We start from the raw sequence: 17595 nt of genomic DNA, 5'->3' as shown, positions 1-17595 counted from the left end.
TCGGCGGACTCGGAAGGTGATATTAGAAGTAGTCGCAAAAGGCAGAGAGATTCAGACGCTAAGGATGCCGATCCAGAAGCGCCGCGGAAAATTAAGGCCATTGATGAGTTGCGAAGTATGAATGTGAAGCAGCTTCGTGAAGAGGCCTCGATTCGTGGAGTTTCTGCTGCTGGAACTAAGGCACAGCTTCTGGAGAGGCTTTGTGCTGATGATGACAGCGTTTCAAGCGACAATGATGAAGGTAACTGCATTATTAGTTGCCTGAAAAATTATTTAATTTATATGTTGCACAATGACTTGTAGGAAAAACAGGCGGAGGAAGACTCTACCATCTCGTACCTATTCGGTACACCATTCATGTCTAGCTGCCACATTAATAGTTGCTTTTGTAATAGTTATTTAGTCTTTTCTATTAAGGAATTGACTGTCTTTAGAAATGAATCTTATGTAGCTATATTGCTTGGTATTGCATTAGATTGTTATTTGACCCTAATTCTGCAATTGTGCTGGGACCTTTTGGCAGCAGAGAAAGGAAGCAAGAGGGAGAATGCTGACTCCCATTCAACATTGAAAATAAAGGCAATTGATGAGTTGCAAAAGATGAATATAAAGCAGCTACGAGAAGAGGCTGCTAAACGAGGTATTTCTGCTGCTGGCACAAAGAAAGAGCTTCTGGAGAGGCTTTTCTGTGATAATGACAATGTTTCAAATGACAAAGATCAAGGTAATCAAATACTTTGCCATTATTTATTTTTTTTTCAAAGTTATTGGCATCTCACTGCCCAAGGTATTAATGCAGCTACTTCGGATTTTAGATTGTCTTAAATTTTAGAACGCACAAAATCCATTTAAGTGCATGTTTATAGCAATTAGTGAATTTGGTACTATTTCATGTTCAGCTATTCCTTGTAATAAATAGTCATATCCTGTATAATAGCAGTTATATGAACGAGACAGGTCTTAGTTGCTGTATTTATTACTGATGTTTTAGTAAGCAATGTTGCATTTACATATTTCTTATGGTACATTGCATTGTGACCTGAAACATTGCATTGGTACCTATTCGCTATACCTTTCATGTGTAGCTGCCATACTAATGGTTAACTTTATACTAGCTATGAAAGTGTTTTTTTCTTTTTTTTATTTTTGTGTGTGTGTGTAAGGAATTTACTGTCTTCAGAAATGAATCTTATGTATCCCTGTTGCTTGGTATTGCGTTATGCAATTGTGCTGGGACCTTTTGGCAGCTGAAGAAGAAAGCAAGAAGGAGGATGCTGACTTCCATGCAACAGTGAGAATTAAGATCATTGATGAGTTGCAAAAGATGAATATTAAACAGCTACAAGAAGAGGCTGCTAAACGAGGTATTTCTGCTGCTGGCACAAAGAAGGAGCTTCTGGAGAGGCTTTGCTCTGATAATGACAACGTTTCAAATGATAAAGATCAAGGTAACCAAATAGTTTATTATTATTTATTTTTTGCAAAGTAATTGGCATTGACTGCACAAAATATTACTGCAGCTACTTTAGATTTTCTTAAATTTTTTTGGGACACCAAATTCAGTTAGGCACATCTTTCTCTGCAATTAGTGAATTTGGTACCCTTTCATGTTCAGTAGTTGCTTGTAAAATAGTCATATCCTGTATAATAGCAGTCATATTATACAAGACAGGTCTTAGATACTGTATTTATTACTGAATGTTTTAGTAAGCATTGTTGCATTTACATGTTGCTCATGTTACATTGCATTATGAACTGAAACATACTTCTCCTTTTGTTATCGAAAGTTTCATCAGCGGAAGAGGAAAATGAGGAGAAAATTGTTACCGCTACTAAGAAAGGTTCTGCTGTCTTGGACAAATGGCTGCCGGACCATATTAAAGCGCAATATCATGTTCTGCAAGTGGTAAGTCATTTAGCTGTCTGCTTAATTACAGAGTGAAGGAGGGGAGGAGTGTATTCTTAATTGCTTTTGACTTTTTTAAGTTTTCATGCAGGGAAATGAAATTTATGATGCCATGTTGAATCAAACAAATCTTGGGGAGAATAATAACAAGTTCTTTGTCATTCAAGTTCTAGGTTATAACTCCATTCTTATTCTCTAATGATCGAGTTCATGTGCCATTGGACTTAAACGACTTGCAATTCAGTTCAGTTTTAACTGCCACATTTTGTATGAGACGTCTTGTTTTCTAGTTCGTTAGAACATGAATCTCATCACAATAGTTGTCATCGTGTTAAGGCGTCATCACATTTTTGAATAAAAATGTACACTCCTTTTGCTTATTTGTTCTTGAAACTTCTAATTGCAGAATCTGATGATGGTGGCAAATTCATGGTCTACAACAGATGGGGAAGAGTTGGCGTGAAGGGTCAAGACTATTTGAATGGGCCCTACACTTCACAACAAGCTGCTATCTCTGAGTTTGAGAAAAAGTTCTATGCCAAGACGAAGAACCACTGGTCCAATAGAAATGAGTTTGTTTTTCGCCCAAAGAGTTACACTTGGTTAGAAATGGACTACAGCGAAACGAAAAATGACCCGGCAGTGAGTTGTTTAATCCTAATTATGTGTTTATGCATTTTCTTGTTGAAGGTCTCACTTGTGTAGTTTAAGATCCTTTAGTCTGTTCCATATAAAGTTTCTCAATGTTCTAGTAAATGTGGTTAAAAACAGGTGAATATACTCCAAGTAAAGTGAAAGGCTAAACATATTAATTACCATTTTGTCCTGCTACGGAAAACTTTAGGTGCTAAAATATTGAGACTCATCTTTAGGTTCAAGAAAAGCGCCAATCTACAGTAAGACTGGAACCTCAAGAGTCAAAGCTGGAAGCTCGTATTGCAAAGTTCATCTCTCTTATTTGCAACATGAGTATGATGAGGCAACAGATGATGGAGATAGGTACGCATTTGCTTTTCCCTTAAAGGAAATGATACATCTTGTATGCATCCTTGACCTTTATACAATTAATTTCCAGTAAGTAGACTAATTCAGAACCTTATTTGACCATCCAAGTCATGTTTTTGATTCTTCACTTGTTTCCTGTTTTGGTGATAGTGCACTTTATTCTCTGTTCTTGTTTCCATCTGTTTAATTGCTTCTAAACATTTCTAACAAAGAATATGTAGTTAGAAACCTTGCCATATTTTATGTCCCTCAGAAGTTGGTTATGAAGGTTATGATGCAGACTGTGTTTTGGGTCTGAACCTTGAGGCCTGCAAGAAATGTTGTTATCAATATTATCAAATATGTTGATTTTAATATTTGTTTCATTTTGCAATAGGATACAATGCTGAAAAATTACCATTGGGCAAATTGAGCAAATCAACAATTTTAAAGGTGAGATAGATAACGCTCAGAACTTTTTGATATATTTGCATTTATCCTAAATATTTATGGCCGAAAATTATGTGCATGTTACAACTGACCATATAAGTGAGCTAGGTGCATCTTCTTGGGATCTTGTAAATTGTATTCTTTTAGCAGCAATGCCTGCAAGTTATCTTAGCATCTAATTGAGCTCAATTGATATTCTATTTTATGTTGCTGAAATTACATTTCTCTTCCTCTTATCATATCTCATTAAAGTTGTATGTGTGAATATCTTTTATCAACTCTTTAAATAACATGTTCCTTACTGCACCCATTTGAATCTGTATAGGGTTATGATGTCTTGAAAAGGATTGCAGATGTGATAGGCCAAGCTGATAAGAATACCCTTAAACAATTAAGCGGGTAAGATCTATTATCTCAATTTGATATTTTGATTCTGACTTATTCGTATCGTGCACACATTAATCTGGCTGCTAAATTTTTGGCTGCACACTTGATGTAATCATGCACCTTTGGCATTCTTGTCTAAATTGCAGGGAATTTTACAGTGTAATTCCTCATGACTTTGGTTTTCGGAACACAAGTGAGTTCTCTTGCTTCTCACATGATCCCTGGGAGGTTTCTTCCATGGGAGATGCCGGTGATAGCTATTTTGTTGACATAGTTGTTTTCTTGATATGCCAAAGAGATAAACTTCTAAATGGCGCTATCACTATATATGATGACAGGTCTGTTCATCATTGACACCCCTCAAAAGTTAAAAAGCAAGTTGGAAATGGTGATTCCTTTTCTTATTCATCCTTGTTAAGTGTTTCTGGATACACTGCTCTCTGTACATGTCTTTCTGTCTTGGAGGTGCCACAATATTGGTCACTAGTAAGCGACACAATAGACAGTACAACACTCAGTATATGATTGTAAATAGCCATCCACAGTGAACTTTGGCTTTATGCATCATTCATATGTTGGAGTTTTAGATTTTCTCCTTTCACTATTTACAGTTACTGATTCTTGCAACAAATGATAGGTCGAAGCACTAGGAGAAATTGAGGTAGCAATGAAGTTGATTGAGGATGATACTGATATGGAGGTATGTCCCATCTTGTTTCCTTGCTCTGGATTCAGTAAATCTGATGATCTGGTTTAGCGCAATCTAATCTAATTCCTGTAGCGATTACTCAAAGTTAGTAGTTCCTTAACTTTTCAGTGACGATTTCTTTCATGCCCTTGAATCCTTGATAACACTAAGTTATGTGCTTCAAATGTTGTCATATAGAATCTAGATGCAATTTATATCCTATTCTTATCATAAATCACTCAATTGTTTGTTTTAGTTCTTGTCACTATTTCTGGTCATGATTATTATTGCACTCACTGGTTCAGAGATTTAAACTAGATTTTTTATTTATCTAATCTGTTCTAATACTTTCACTGGTTTGTAGGATCCGTTGTATTCTCATTATAGGCGGCTTCATTGTGATCTCTTGCCACTTGAAGCTCATTCCAAGGAATTTTCCATGGTAATTTTCTTACTTACCCAGGATTTTCATGCTTTCTGGGCCTTTTTTGTGTTTTATTTTGGATGTTCTTTTTGCTCTCTGGTTTCAGTGGATTGCTCATGGATATTAGTATTGTTATTCTTTTACTTATTTATTTATGTTGTGAATATGTGTCAATGGGCAAACCATTTGTTGGTTGTTCTGAAATTAATTCTATTATGTATTTCATGTCACTATAACTTCTTTCCCACCAAACCACCAACATATTTATGTCTCAGGTTGAGAAATACACCAAGAACACTCATGCAAAAACGCATTCTAGTTATGATGTTGACATCATTCAGATATTTAAGGTCTCAAGAGAGGGTGAAGCTGAACGGTTTGAGAAGGTGAACAATACATGACGACTAAACTTCACCTAACCTTTTACTCTCAAATTCTAGAGTGAAAGATTCATTCTCTTCTTTGGATTATTCCTTCTTTTAAACTTTTTTTTTTTAATTTCCTTCTTTTGAACTTGATGTATTTTGAAGCAGTTTTCAAGGACAAAAAACAGAATGCTTCTGTGGCATGGTTCTCGACTCACAAACTGGACTGGAATTTTGTCCCAAGGTTTTCTTTCTGGTCTTATCAATGATTTTCATATGGAACTTGTTTGTGCCTGTGCAGTATATGATTAGTTCTGTCATATGGAAAAATTTTAGGTTTGCGAATTGCTCCTCCAGAAGCACCTGTAACCGGTTACATGTTTGGTAAAGGTGTATATTTTGCTGATATGTTCTCTAAAAGTGCTAACTATTGCTGTTCGACTCAAGCTGCCACAGCTGGAGTGCTGCTCTTATGCGAGGTGATATATGTTGTTCACCTCGATCTCCATTTATGTGTTGTTATTTCCCTGCAGGGCAGAAGTCCTATTGGAAGTGCATAAAATGCTGAAATTTATTTTGTTTTATGATGATGTCTTCTACAACAATATTCAATTGATAAATTTCCTATTTAGAATGTGGGCAATAATCTCTCTTTTTGTTTGCTTTGCAGGTTGCCTTGGGAGACATGGCAGAACTGCAAACAGCCAATTATCATGCCGACAAGTTGCCAGCTGGGAAGCTTAGGTTTGATATCTTCTATTGACAATTGCAGTCATCTTAATACGCCCAAGTTACTTGAACTTAATTAAGCATTATTGTGATTCATCTTTCTTCCCTTGACCATCTGAAAACAATTACTATCAAATTTTTCTTGGATTAATTTTACAGCACAAAAGGAGTTGGTGCGACTGCCCCAGATCTTTCAGAGGCTTTAACACTTGAAGATGGGGTTGTTGTTCCCCTAGGAACACCAAAAGAACAACCTGGCCCCAAGGTCGTGCATTGTTGAATTTTAAGTGCAACCAAGCTTCATGTTGAGATACCTGACATAACTTCCCTCTTAACTGCTTCTGCTAGATCATAGTTTACAATGCATATCAGATCTACCCTTAAAAGTTGCCTTGGTTCTTTTGTTGCAGGGTAGTTTGCTTTACAACGAATACATTGTTTACAACGTGGAGCAGATTAGGATGCGTTATCTCGTCCAAGTGAAATTCAACTACAAGCGGTGATAATAGCAAAACTAGCAGACTACTTTGTTTTGGTGGTCTTTTATTAGCATGGGCCTTGAATTCTACAAGGGGTTGCATTGGCAGTATTTTATAGTTAGTTCTGAGGTAAATGCAATTCAATGAAAAGGATTACGTGACCCCTGACCCAGTTGTTTTTGTATTTAGGGAAATGTAACTATATGTATATTCACATTTTGCTAAATTATGCAGAGTTGGGAATCATGTAAATTTAATGCATTTTTAAACTGAGTTTTACACATTTTTCCCTAGTGTAAATAGAATGAGTGGAGTTGACGGAAGAAAACTGTCTATAGGCTTAATAAAGATCTTAATCTACAACCATAAATTCTTTGCAATATTTAAATAATCTGCAAATCCTTTATATAACAGTCATATGATTTTGAATTATCTTTTGAGTCATTGTGATGAATATGAAATTCACAACAAATCCCTTAGTTGAAATTGTAAAAGCGGTATGGCCAACCTCGAAGAAACGCTATTTTGGTCCAAGTCAAGAAGAAGCGCGATTACTCTTTCCGTATTTCTGTCAGCGAACTCGTGCGTATTAAATTTGAGAGGGAGCGACGAGCATCTCTTCTTTCTCCTCTCCTCTCCCTCTCACGCATTCAGACCGTTAGACGCAGAAGCTCCGCGCGCTCTGTCGCGTATGCAGGCGCTGAAGTTGGGCGGTGACATCGCTTCCTTGACCAGGTATCATTCGAAACACCTGCAACATCGCATTCGTTTTATTTGGTAGTTTGTGCCCGTTTTGCCATTTTCAAGTATGTTGAAGCTCTTCCTTAACAAAATTGAATGGTGGGTTTTCCTCAGTTGGGATGATGGATGAATGTATTCCAAGGTTATAATTCTGTCTTGTCCCGATTGGGGTTTGGTTTCCCTCCTTTTGTTGTTGTTGCGTCTCAATTTTTTTTATTTTTTTATTTTTTTGTGCTGAGCGCTATGTGTTTGTTAAATCGTTTGTTTGATCGTTCTGTGCCTATATTGGCTTTCTTAAACATAGTATTTCAATGTCGGGGTGGCAGATGAGTCGAATCGGCAAGTCGAGCTCAAAGAAGGTCCTGGTGAATTTTTTTATTTTTTTATATATATTTTTATTTTTAAATTTTTTATATATTAAATTTTATATTTAATATTTGGTCAGTATTATAATATAAATTGACCATATATTATAATTATTAATCAAGATTGTACATTTTATTTTAGATAATAATAAACTATAGTACTTTTATTTATACATTAAATTTTTATACAAAAATAAATTTAATCAACAACTTAGTAAATTATAATATTTTTTATAATTAAAATTATTATTTAATATTATATATAGAACTTTATGTTATATTTTAATATATATTTATATTATGTTAATATTTTTTAAATTGACAAGTAATTGCCTTATGATTTTTTATTATTTATAAATTTATGTCAAAATTTAATAATTCCTATGAATTAATCTAAAAATAATAATAATAATAATGATGATGATGATGGTTGAACAATTCTAATTATTATTATATTATATATATAATGAGATTAAAAAATTTAATCAATAATTATGATATTTTAAAATTCGAGTACCTGATTCATACGAAATTTAAATATATACAAGACTGTGTCCATTATATCATATCAAGGTATGATTTAAAATCACATGGCCTAATTCAACGATATACCGTCTTGAATGATTATATTTATGTTCCGAGTATGATATCTCGATATCCGTATATCCAATAAGTCTAAAATTTTACCAAATGTATTTTTTTGTAAGTTTTATCATATCTAACGGTTTGATCTGAATTTTGATGGTCCGATTAACCCATATTGTTCAACAATGTAATATGATAGTTACATCAATGTTATACTAACATTTATAAATATATAAATTTTGCACATTGTGAATATATATTAATTTCAACTATATTTATGTAAAAATTTTATGATTCGATCCCATAATTTAAAAAAAAAATAAATAATAATAATAATAACAATAATAATAATACTAATACTATTACTAATAATACTAATATTAATAATAATAATAATAATACAAAAAGTCAAAAATCAAAAACTCATCTCTTTCTCTCTCTTCTTGTCGTTTCTTCTTCCTCCTTCTTTCTCTCTGTGTTTCTTCTCCATTCTTTCTCCTCTCTCAATTATTCCCCAAACGAACCCTAACCCCAAACTCACGGCAACAAGGACGGCGGGACGGCGACGAGTACGGCTTCCATCTTTCTCCTCTCATTTTTTCCCCAAACCCATCTCTTAGAACCCTAGCCCCAAACTCACGGCAACAAGGACGGTAAATCGGCAACGAGGAAGGCGACGAGTACGACTTCCAGGTAATCCTTATTTCTTTTTCTTGGGTTTGGGTGTGTTTTTAGCATCTTGTTTAATTTTTTTTCTTGGGTTTGGGTGTGTTTTCGGGGGACAATGATTTGTTTAATTTTTGTTGTTGTTGTTTGCTTTTGTAAAAGAGTTGTAATGTCGTATGGAAGACCATTATCGATTAGCAAAATTTCTGAAAAATTTTGTATCTATTGTTGTATGTAATGTTGTAAAATTCCTCTCCTTCCCACCTCTATTCTGCTGCGATTAAAACTCGAGCTCGACAGCTCAAACTCGAGCTCGGAAATACTGTATCGAGCTCAACCTCGGCGAGCTCAACAAAAATGGTCGAGCTCAACTCGTTGCCAGGCCTATTTCAATGACCAGATCTCCCACAATTCCACAATCAGAAGGATTTTGTCTTTGTGTCGCTTTGTTAGGCCACATATCTTATCGCCAGTTTGGTTTAGTCGTTGAGCTACTCCACTATTGTGTTTTGATCTCCACGTTTGGCAATCCAAAATCATACTTCAATAAAAGAGGCAACATTCTGGCTTTTGGCTAAAGCCATTCCAAAATCTATTTCAGTAGGGTTTGAATTTTTTCTTCTTTCTTTATAAGAAAGATATCCTCATCTTAATCTGAGCCATCTTCAGTTTTCTGCAGTTTGTGAGTCCGGAAGGGGTGACATTTAAAGGTCGATATGGCTGAGAGACAACAGCATGAGCCTCAGCATGCCACTGATCCACAGTTACAGTCGCCTGCTTCAAAGGAGGACATGATCTCCTATGTGATGGCCTTGGAGGCTGCTTTGCTACCATGCTTGCCTGCAAGAGAACTTCAAGCAATTGATCGTTCTCCGCATCCTTCTCATCAGAGTAAGGATTTACATGTTTAGTTTTAGATGTTGCAAATTTTAGAAGATATAGGAAGGAGGTATTTTGTACATAGACACTTGAATTTTATTGGATCTTTCAGTCTGATCTATGTTATAGTTCTGAGATTTTGGTATCAGTGCCATCAATTCCATGCACCACTAGTTTAAGCAGATTCTTTGTGCACAAAAGTGTTCAGCTAGTTCATTACCTTTTGGCTACTGAAATCTAGCTAAAATTACGAAATTATTTTCTATTTCTTTTAGATGTGATTTCACTTGTGTGTATCTTGTCCTGTTTCTTGGGTAATATACATTTAATTGCATGTCCCTGAGTTGAAGCTGGTTATATGAGCTTCCTTATTAGTTTTATTTCACATACAGGTTCTTTGCCCTAATAACAAATGTTAAAGTATAGGAGGAATTGTCTTTGTAGTTATTGCGGCTATGCACCTGGCCATTTGAAGTGGTAACGTATTTTTTACCTGCCTTAGTTGATGTTGAGAGACATGCTCGAGATTTTATGGAGGCAGCCAAAAAGCTTCAGCTCTATTTTATTGGTTTGCAACGAGAGGATCAACCTACCAGAGCAGAAACCCTACGAAAGGTAATATATGGATCTAAACCCAGTTAACACAAATGGTGCTTAGCTTTTCACTCTTGGTGAGAGACTAACTGAGTATATTTTTGCAGGAGATTGCTATGATGGAAGAAGAGTTGAAAGTAAAGTCTGAGCTTATCAACAAGCAAGAGAAACTGATTCAAGGATGGAGGACAGAGTTGAAAGACCAATTAGACAAACACAATATTGAGTTGGAAAAAGTGTAACAGAGTGAAGATAGCTCTATGCTAATTTAAGACATTTTCTATATTGTTATGTGAATTTTCCTGTTCCACAAATTAGTGGTCAGATTTTCTGCTGTGGGCATGCTCTTCAACTAGAATATACAAATATTCATGCTCTAGATCTGATCATGCAACATAAGATTGGTTTGAGGCATTCGCCCTGTGGTTTGCAAATGCTGAAGTAGATAAATTGACTGACTTGTAACTTTTGTCTTGTGACCGCCTAGATTCTCTGTAAGGCAGGATGCATCTGATTATGGCTGATTGTATTACAAGAGCTGTCTGGATGAACTCTACGCAAGTGCTGTGAATAAATCATCTTGGTGTGGATATAAATAGTTTCTGTACTATAATTCAAACACTGGTTATGCTCGTAGATACCCTCACAACCCCTTTAAAGATAAAAATGAAGATTATTATGGAAACACAAATCACAACATAATTGTATATCAAGTAAAACAAGTGCAAACACGATCTGCAATTAACTTGTCGTGAGGTAAATTATAACTAGTATCATCACTAAAACTTCTGGAAGAAACTTCATAGCTGGAGCACTTATGTAGCTGGAAGTGCAAGCTCGCTAAACAAAAACAAAAGCATTAAATAACTTGGTGTTCAGCATAAAAAGTGAGATAAAAGAGCAGAGCAAATCTAGTTTCTATCAGGTAATTACACTAAACTTACACTGGTACAAAGTGAACAAATGGGACTTTGATGAAGTCAAGTACAAGATTCTACCAGTTCTCCGCAGAGCAAATGCACAACAAAAATTTCACCTACTTCTTTGCATAGGTAATCAACATAGGATTGTCATCAGTTATTTTAAATCCCTGAAGACCCTGCATTGCTACAGTTGACTGCATCTCGTTTTCATATTCTACAAAAGCAATTCCAGGCTTCGCTTCGACCATCCTAACTTCCTTGAATCCAGGACATTGACTGAAAAGCATTTGCAACATCATAGAAGTTGTTTGGTGAGGAAGATTCTGAACAAACAAGATGTTATTTGGTGGAGCAGGAGCCTCTGGAACAGCTCTGGCCCCCATATATGGTATTTGAGATAACTGCAGGACATACAAAGAAGCATGGTTTAATAAACGAATATAGAATGGAAAAGACATTTAAAACACATAAATGAAAGGCAAACAACACATCAATTAGAGAAAGTAACATGGCAAACACAACAAGTTAGTCTGGGAGCAGTACTAGTAATTATTTGGATCAGAACATTCACTGGCACCATGAAATTCAACAGAAATCAATATAGATTAAGATCTTATAGAAATGAGAACGAAATTGTCCTGGACTAAATGCTTACAGGAGGGGCTGCACCATAAGCACCAGCATATGCTGCACCAGCTGCTGCTTGATTAGCATCATGTTGCTCCTTTTTCTTTCTTCCTGCATTACAAGAACACACAAATGCGACCAAAGAATTAAAGGGGAGTATCAAGAACAAGAATGCAATATATATGATGAGGTGTTCTTTGGCAATCTTCTATATCATATACCACAAGAGTAAATGCGCCCATAAATTGAACCGACAGGTTGGTGTGGGTCAGGAGGTGTTGACACTAAGTTGCATATTAATGTATACGATGAGATATACAAATTGTCTGCCTGTTTTAGCACCACAAACTTTATAATAATTGCAGCCATAATATCTCAAGAATTGAAAAGACTAATGCAGTTCTTTAGAGAGTATTCAAGTATATTGACATTTAATTGCAACAAACTAGTCTTGGTGAGGAATGTTACTTCATTTCAACTTTAACTTAGTTATTTTGTTATGTTACCATTGTGGTATTGGTAATGGGCCATTGAATGATGATGACAAAAAAGCGGACCATTTTGCTAGTGGATCAGGTAATGGTAGAAACTTGGGTCAACGACCCATCCAAATCAAACTCGGTTGTTTGTGCAAGAGAGGTCTAAACGAATGTTCATAAACCTCTTATAGACATCCAGACAAAATTGTATATAAGAATATAATCTGTTAAAGATAAAACCACCCTGGTGGTTATTTACCCCAGGCAAAAGACCACCCTAGTACCATGCACATGACGCGAAGAAGGTAATAAACAGACCAACTTTGTCACCCGATAAACATGTCAAATGTAACAAAGTAAGATGGCTTACCTCTGTCATCATGCTTCTTTCTTTTTTCTCGAGGTACAAAAGTACCATCTGCTTTTGCTATGATATCAGATTTTGTCTTCGCATATTGTATCCGCTGTTGATAGGAACAATGTACATAATTTTGAACCCAAAAATGAGTAATCTGTGAGACTAAGTTATCAAAAGTTTACCAGGACCATGAAAAATTAAATGCAATACTCGTAACAAGGTTATGGCCAGTAATAACATGAGAACTTTCAATGAGAAATTAATGACAGTAAGAAAGTGAAACACATCCTGAATTTCACCCTAAACCCACCAGCATGATAATGCAGAGTAACATATACAACTGATAAATGTCAGAGACACACACATTAAAGGAGAGAGAGATGCGACTTAAATCACTAATTTATAATGGCAACAGGCAGAAGCCTTCAATATCCATTGGAGTTCCCTTAATTTAAACCAGCCGCACAAGGAGAAAACAGGTTTGAGAACTTCAGCATCAGTTCAGAATCATACAAGAAAAGAGTGGCAGCACCATGTACACGAACGATTGCTAGCAAAAGGTCATTTAAATTTTGCACTCTAGAGCACATAAACAACTCAAAAGCTGCAAATATATAACTGTTGGATGACCCGTGCTTAGAGATACATTTCTACAGACACAAACACATTTCTATGGAAGTCCTTAGAGAAATACAAACACTAACAAGATAAAGGAATCTATACCATAGGCTTATCGTAGAATGGAAATCCTTGCATTTGACGAAGCGCATTGGTGGCCGAAGAAACCTCCTCAAAAACAACCCAAGCTTGCCCCTTATGTTTTAGGGTTTTGAATGCCAAAACCTCGAGTATTTTCCCGAATTGCGAAAACACCGCGTGAAGTGACTTCTTCAATTCTGTTAACAAAAGATGAACCCAAAGTAAACATCTCTCCACCAAAACAGACACTCGCTCACGATGGCTAATATTCACCAATAATTACAAAAGGGAATAGATACCGTCGAGCTTGATTTTCTCGTTGAGGTTGTTAATGTAAATTGTCATATTAGGAGAAATGTCGTTGCCGGTAGGGGTGCCTTCCGCCGCCATGGATACTGGCTTACTACTTTTTGTCCGGCGATCGAATTCGTCGCAGCAGAATGCTTTGGGACTGAGCTCGAAGAGTGAAAGAAGGAGGGGAGGGGTTTAGATTTTCGGGAATTTGGGGTTTTTGGATTTTGGGCTGTATTGATTGGGCTTAGGTGCATATTCGTTCGAAGTAATAGGCCCACATTCGACGGGCGTAAGCCCATATCACAATTGGAACATAAGTTTTTGTTAATATTAATAAATTTGGTAAAAATTCTGACTAACAAATAAACTTATTTATTGGACGTATGTAAACCTCAGGAATGCTAGATCTAATTTTCTAAACCACGGAAATTTAGTTATAATTATACCAAATTTTAGAAGAGGGGAGTGTAATTATCCTACTCTTAATTACCTATGTTTATTTATTAACAAAATTTTGTTTAGATATTTTTTAGGAAGAAATGTTAAATACTTACCTATATCAATTAAATAGTAAAAAAAGAAAACTATCTCCATCAAAAAAATAGAGACCTTCAACATTCGAATAAGATAACCTTTTTTAATGCATTCTCAGCCCTTACCCTCTTTAAATACACAAAATTGTCCCTATCAATATTATTTTTAGTTAATTCTTTATATTATTGAAAAATATTATTCATCAGTATTCATATACAAAAAAAATGAGTACGTCAAATTAAATGACTACATATATTTTAATATGAAAATATCAAAATTTTAAGATTATTAAGTAATATTTTTAAAATCAAAATACATGATTGTATATTTTAAAATTAATTTTATATTTGTGTTGGATATATATTATTCATATAAATTATAATAAATAAAATTTGTTTTCTTAATATAATATATTATTTTTACTAAAAGAATATTTTATGGTAATGTTTATGAATATGATAGAAATAGAATAGCATGAATAGATGATGAGTGAAGAGTAGTGTATGTCTCTTGGTTGTCCAAAGAGCCGAATACCCCAACCCACCTGCCCTAAAACTATTCTACTTCACATATATATATATATTCAGAAATAATAAATATTATGGGGTGTGTGCCTCTGTTAAGTAGAAGCTTTCTAGAAGAAATGATATTGGTGGACGTGGGCAGTGTGCTATATGGATTCAATCTATATATGTGTTTTATGTGTTGGGAAACAACCTCATCATATTTTATATCTTGAAGTTGGAGTGAAAGTGCATGCATCTTACCTAAACTAAGATTGTGTGTGGTGATGGGACTGCGACCCCACCTACGTAACAGTGGCTGCCTCCCACTACTGATTTACTGCAAATCCTAAACTTGGGACACACTCCCTGCTTACTTCCACCGCCGCACTTTCCCACCACAATTATAGTTTTACTTAATATATACTTTCTGTTTCCAGCCCTCAATTATAATTCATTTCTTATTATTTTAACTAAACACCATCATCATATTTTATATCTTGAAGTTGGAGTGAAAGTGCATGCATCTTACCTAAACTAAGATTGTGTGTGGTGATGGGACTGCGACCCCACCTACGTAACAGTGGCTGCCTCCCACTACTGATTTACTGCAAATCCTAAACTTGGGACACACTCCCTGCTTACTTCCACCGCCGCACTTTCCCACCACAATTATAGTTTTACTTAATATATACTTTCTGTTTCCAGCCCTCAATTATAATTCATTTCTTATTATTTTAACTTACATTCACTCACTTCAATGCCAAATATTTTGCATTTCATTACACTCAATTAATAATCCACTAATCAAAAGGTTTTACTCCTAATCAAATTCTGATTCAATCTAAATTAAAAAATATATTATACTTATTATAATTTATAAATAATAATTAATTGTATTTAAAAAATCTATTTTAAATCTGAACCAATCAAATATAATATATATATTTATCATATATAATAATTTAAATAAAAATCAGTTACATAACAAATATAAGTACACATCCACCAAAACTGAATGATGTTAAATTGAATTAGAATTCTTGGAAAAAATGACATTATTTGATTTCCCATACTTCAACAATTATTGACAAATCAAAAGCGGATGGGTGAAGCCACAAATTCCCAAACTTCTTTTTTACCAAGTGTCAGTAAGTACGAGAAGACTATCCCGACTTTGACGCGGCCCAATAACAGTCCAACTACCCCCTCCCCCTTCTCCCTCTCCTATAAATAAGGCGGCCTCTTGTTTCAAATCTTCGCTCAGTCGCAACCCTAAGAACCTCCTGAAAAAGCAAGAGAAAAAAGACAAGTTCCGGCTACGCTCTCCTCCTCCGCCGCTGCAGAAGTTTCCGTTCCCACAAGGAAAAACTCTCTGCAGCCGCGGCCAGATTTCTCTCCAGTTTTCAGACCCCGAAAAAACAAAAACAAAGCAATGGCTCGCTCCTTCTCCAACCTCAAGACTCTCTCTGCCTTCATCGCCAGGTTTGTATTATACATACATTCATGTTTTCCTTTAATTTTTTTGTTTTAATTCATGTGATTCGGATTGTTCCTCGTATTCGGATCTTATGAATGGTGGATGTGGGTACAGGAGGGGATACGCTGCAGCGTCGCCGAGCGTTGGTTCCAGCAGCGTGAGAAGCGGAGCTCCGAATGTGATGTTGAAAACAGCGTCCGAGGATCCGTCCAAGACTGCATGGGTGCCCGACCCAGTGACTGGGTACTACCGCCCTGAGAATCAGGTCAAGGAACTCGACCCGGTTGAGATGCGGGAGATGCTCATCAAGAACAAAACCTGCAGAGGACAATGAACAAAACCACCCAATCACAAAATGGTCGACCCGTTAATCCAAATCTGAATCCATTGTTAGATGCTCGTCTTTAAGCTATATATGAGTAGGGTGCAAAAACTGGAGGAACATTCTTCCAATAGGAACTCTAGAAATCCGCAATTCGCATTGTTGATGTTGCCACCGTACCGTACTATGTCAGGCGTGGCCTGGGGTGGTAGCAGAAGTATTTTCGTTTATATATGCCTTTAATAAAATAGAAATTTAGTAAAATTTATTGACGTACATGTCCCTTAGATATTCTTGAATTTTGACGATTATTTAGCAGCTTGCGGTCTTGGCAATACTATATTTCATATTTAATTTAACATATATATATATAAAGTAGATACAATTAATTTTATATATAACATTGCATGGCCTAATAACTAAAGTTATTTAATAATATCATATAGTATAATTATATATAGGTGCGGCCGAAAGATAAAGGTGGTAAATGGGAATGATTATGGGTTGAAATTTGATGGTGAGCATGCGAGATTGAATTTTTATTAGATTTTCTATTTCAAATTTTATTGTACAATATTTTCATTCTTGTTATTTTACCATTTTTTCAGTTTAAGATTGTGAGGAAAATTTTCATAATCAAATATGTATCGCAAGTGTTGAGTGCCATGTATTTTTCTCATCTCCTAATACTCGCCTGTCCAAGATTGAAAGTTACAATTACACCATGCCAAAATTGTTGTGGGTTCCACGTATGAGATCCTGATGATTTTTACCTATCAAATTTCAAAAATATATTTATAAAATATTGATTTTAATTAGACTATATTGCTCTTTGGACCAAATATAAAGTAAGACTTCCCTAATCATGTTGCCCGGCTTACACCATTTTAACTAAAGGCGAACAAACAATTAGACGTGATGATGTGAGATGAAAAAAATAGTAAATTGCGTGTCAAATGTTATTATCTATTTTGGTATTTCACTAAGTTTTGTTTAGTACCTTTTTTCCCCCCATTGAAAACAAAGATAGTATATAAGTATTTCTGCACTTTTTAATTGAGCCGGTAATATATTATAAATTTTCAAAGGAGGTATTTATAATTTTCAAACTAATATGTTTATAATTAAACAAAA

The 17595-nt window shown here is 35.3% G+C and overlaps 4 protein-coding genes across 8 annotated transcripts in view; 3 read left to right on the top strand and 1 right to left on the bottom strand.

Moving 5' to 3' along the window:
- The window catches only part of LOC105163117 (poly [ADP-ribose] polymerase 2), a 7503-nt gene extending 822 nt beyond the window's left edge, over positions 1–6681 (top strand). Inside the window, exons 3-21 of one of the 2 annotated variants that reach the window (XM_011081342.2) lie at positions 1–241; positions 524–724; positions 1248–1448; positions 1788–1906; positions 1998–2079; positions 2313–2548; positions 2779–2905; positions 3288–3343; positions 3666–3739; positions 3874–3920; positions 4066–4115; positions 4365–4427; positions 4780–4857; positions 5115–5225; positions 5373–5448; positions 5541–5683; positions 5875–5948; positions 6093–6198; positions 6344–6681. The exon at positions 1–241 is cut by the window's left edge and continues 9 nt beyond it. In XM_011081342.2, coding sequence (XP_011079644.1) covers positions 1–241; positions 524–724; positions 1248–1448; positions 1788–1906; positions 1998–2079; positions 2313–2548; positions 2779–2905; positions 3288–3343; positions 3666–3739; positions 3874–3920; positions 4066–4115; positions 4365–4427; positions 4780–4857; positions 5115–5225; positions 5373–5448; positions 5541–5683; positions 5875–5948; positions 6093–6198; positions 6344–6436 — 2178 coding nt within the window. In that variant the 3' untranslated portion in view covers positions 6437–6681. The remainder of the gene's footprint in view (positions 242–523; positions 725–1247; positions 1449–1787; positions 1907–1997; positions 2080–2312; positions 2549–2778; positions 2906–3287; positions 3344–3665; positions 3740–3873; positions 3921–4065; positions 4116–4364; positions 4428–4779; positions 4858–5114; positions 5226–5372; positions 5449–5540; positions 5684–5874; positions 5949–6092; positions 6199–6343) is intronic. The other variant, XM_020694626.1, reaches the window with a different exon arrangement.
- Positions 6997–10838, top strand: LOC105163115 (mediator of RNA polymerase II transcription subunit 28). 4 transcript variants are annotated; one of them, XM_011081341.2, is made up of 4 exons: positions 6997–7147; positions 9449–9660; positions 10151–10263; positions 10350–10838. In XM_011081341.2, the coding sequence occupies exons 2-4, from the start codon at positions 9486–9488 to the stop codon at positions 10482–10484; spliced, it is 423 nt and encodes a 140-aa protein (XP_011079643.1). In that variant the 5' UTR covers positions 6997–7147; positions 9449–9485; the 3' UTR covers positions 10485–10838. The 4 variants fall into 4 exon arrangements, with proteins under 4 accessions (XP_011079643.1, XP_011079641.1, XP_011079642.1 ...); XM_011081339.2 differs by having other exon boundaries at positions 6999–7147; positions 9439–9660; XM_011081340.2 differs by lacking the exon at positions 6997–7147 and adding an exon at positions 8523–8796 and having other exon boundaries at positions 9439–9660.
- On the bottom strand, positions 11000–13814 carry LOC105163114 (U1 small nuclear ribonucleoprotein A). Its single transcript, XM_011081337.2, has 5 exons — positions 13628–13814; positions 13353–13525; positions 12642–12735; positions 11821–11903; positions 11000–11566 (listed from the first exon to the last, which is right to left on the bottom strand). Exons 1-5 carry the CDS (start codon positions 13716–13718, stop codon positions 11279–11281), a joined length of 729 nt encoding a protein of 242 aa, XP_011079639.1. The 5' UTR covers positions 13719–13814; the 3' UTR covers positions 11000–11278.
- LOC105163113 (protein SENESCENCE-ASSOCIATED GENE 21, mitochondrial-like) lies at positions 15907–16733 on the top strand. The gene is made up of 2 exons (XM_011081336.2): positions 15907–16144; positions 16254–16733. The coding sequence occupies exons 1-2, from the start codon at positions 16095–16097 to the stop codon at positions 16471–16473; spliced, it is 270 nt and encodes an 89-aa protein (XP_011079638.1). The 5' UTR covers positions 15907–16094; the 3' UTR covers positions 16474–16733.

This window comes from Sesamum indicum, linkage group LG6 (assembly GCF_000512975.1).
Source record: "Sesamum indicum cultivar Zhongzhi No. 13 linkage group LG6, S_indicum_v1.0, whole genome shotgun sequence".
NCBI classification, from domain to species: Eukaryota; Viridiplantae; Streptophyta; class Magnoliopsida; order Lamiales; family Pedaliaceae; genus Sesamum; species Sesamum indicum.
This window is presented reverse-complemented; position numbering and strand designations above follow the sequence as displayed.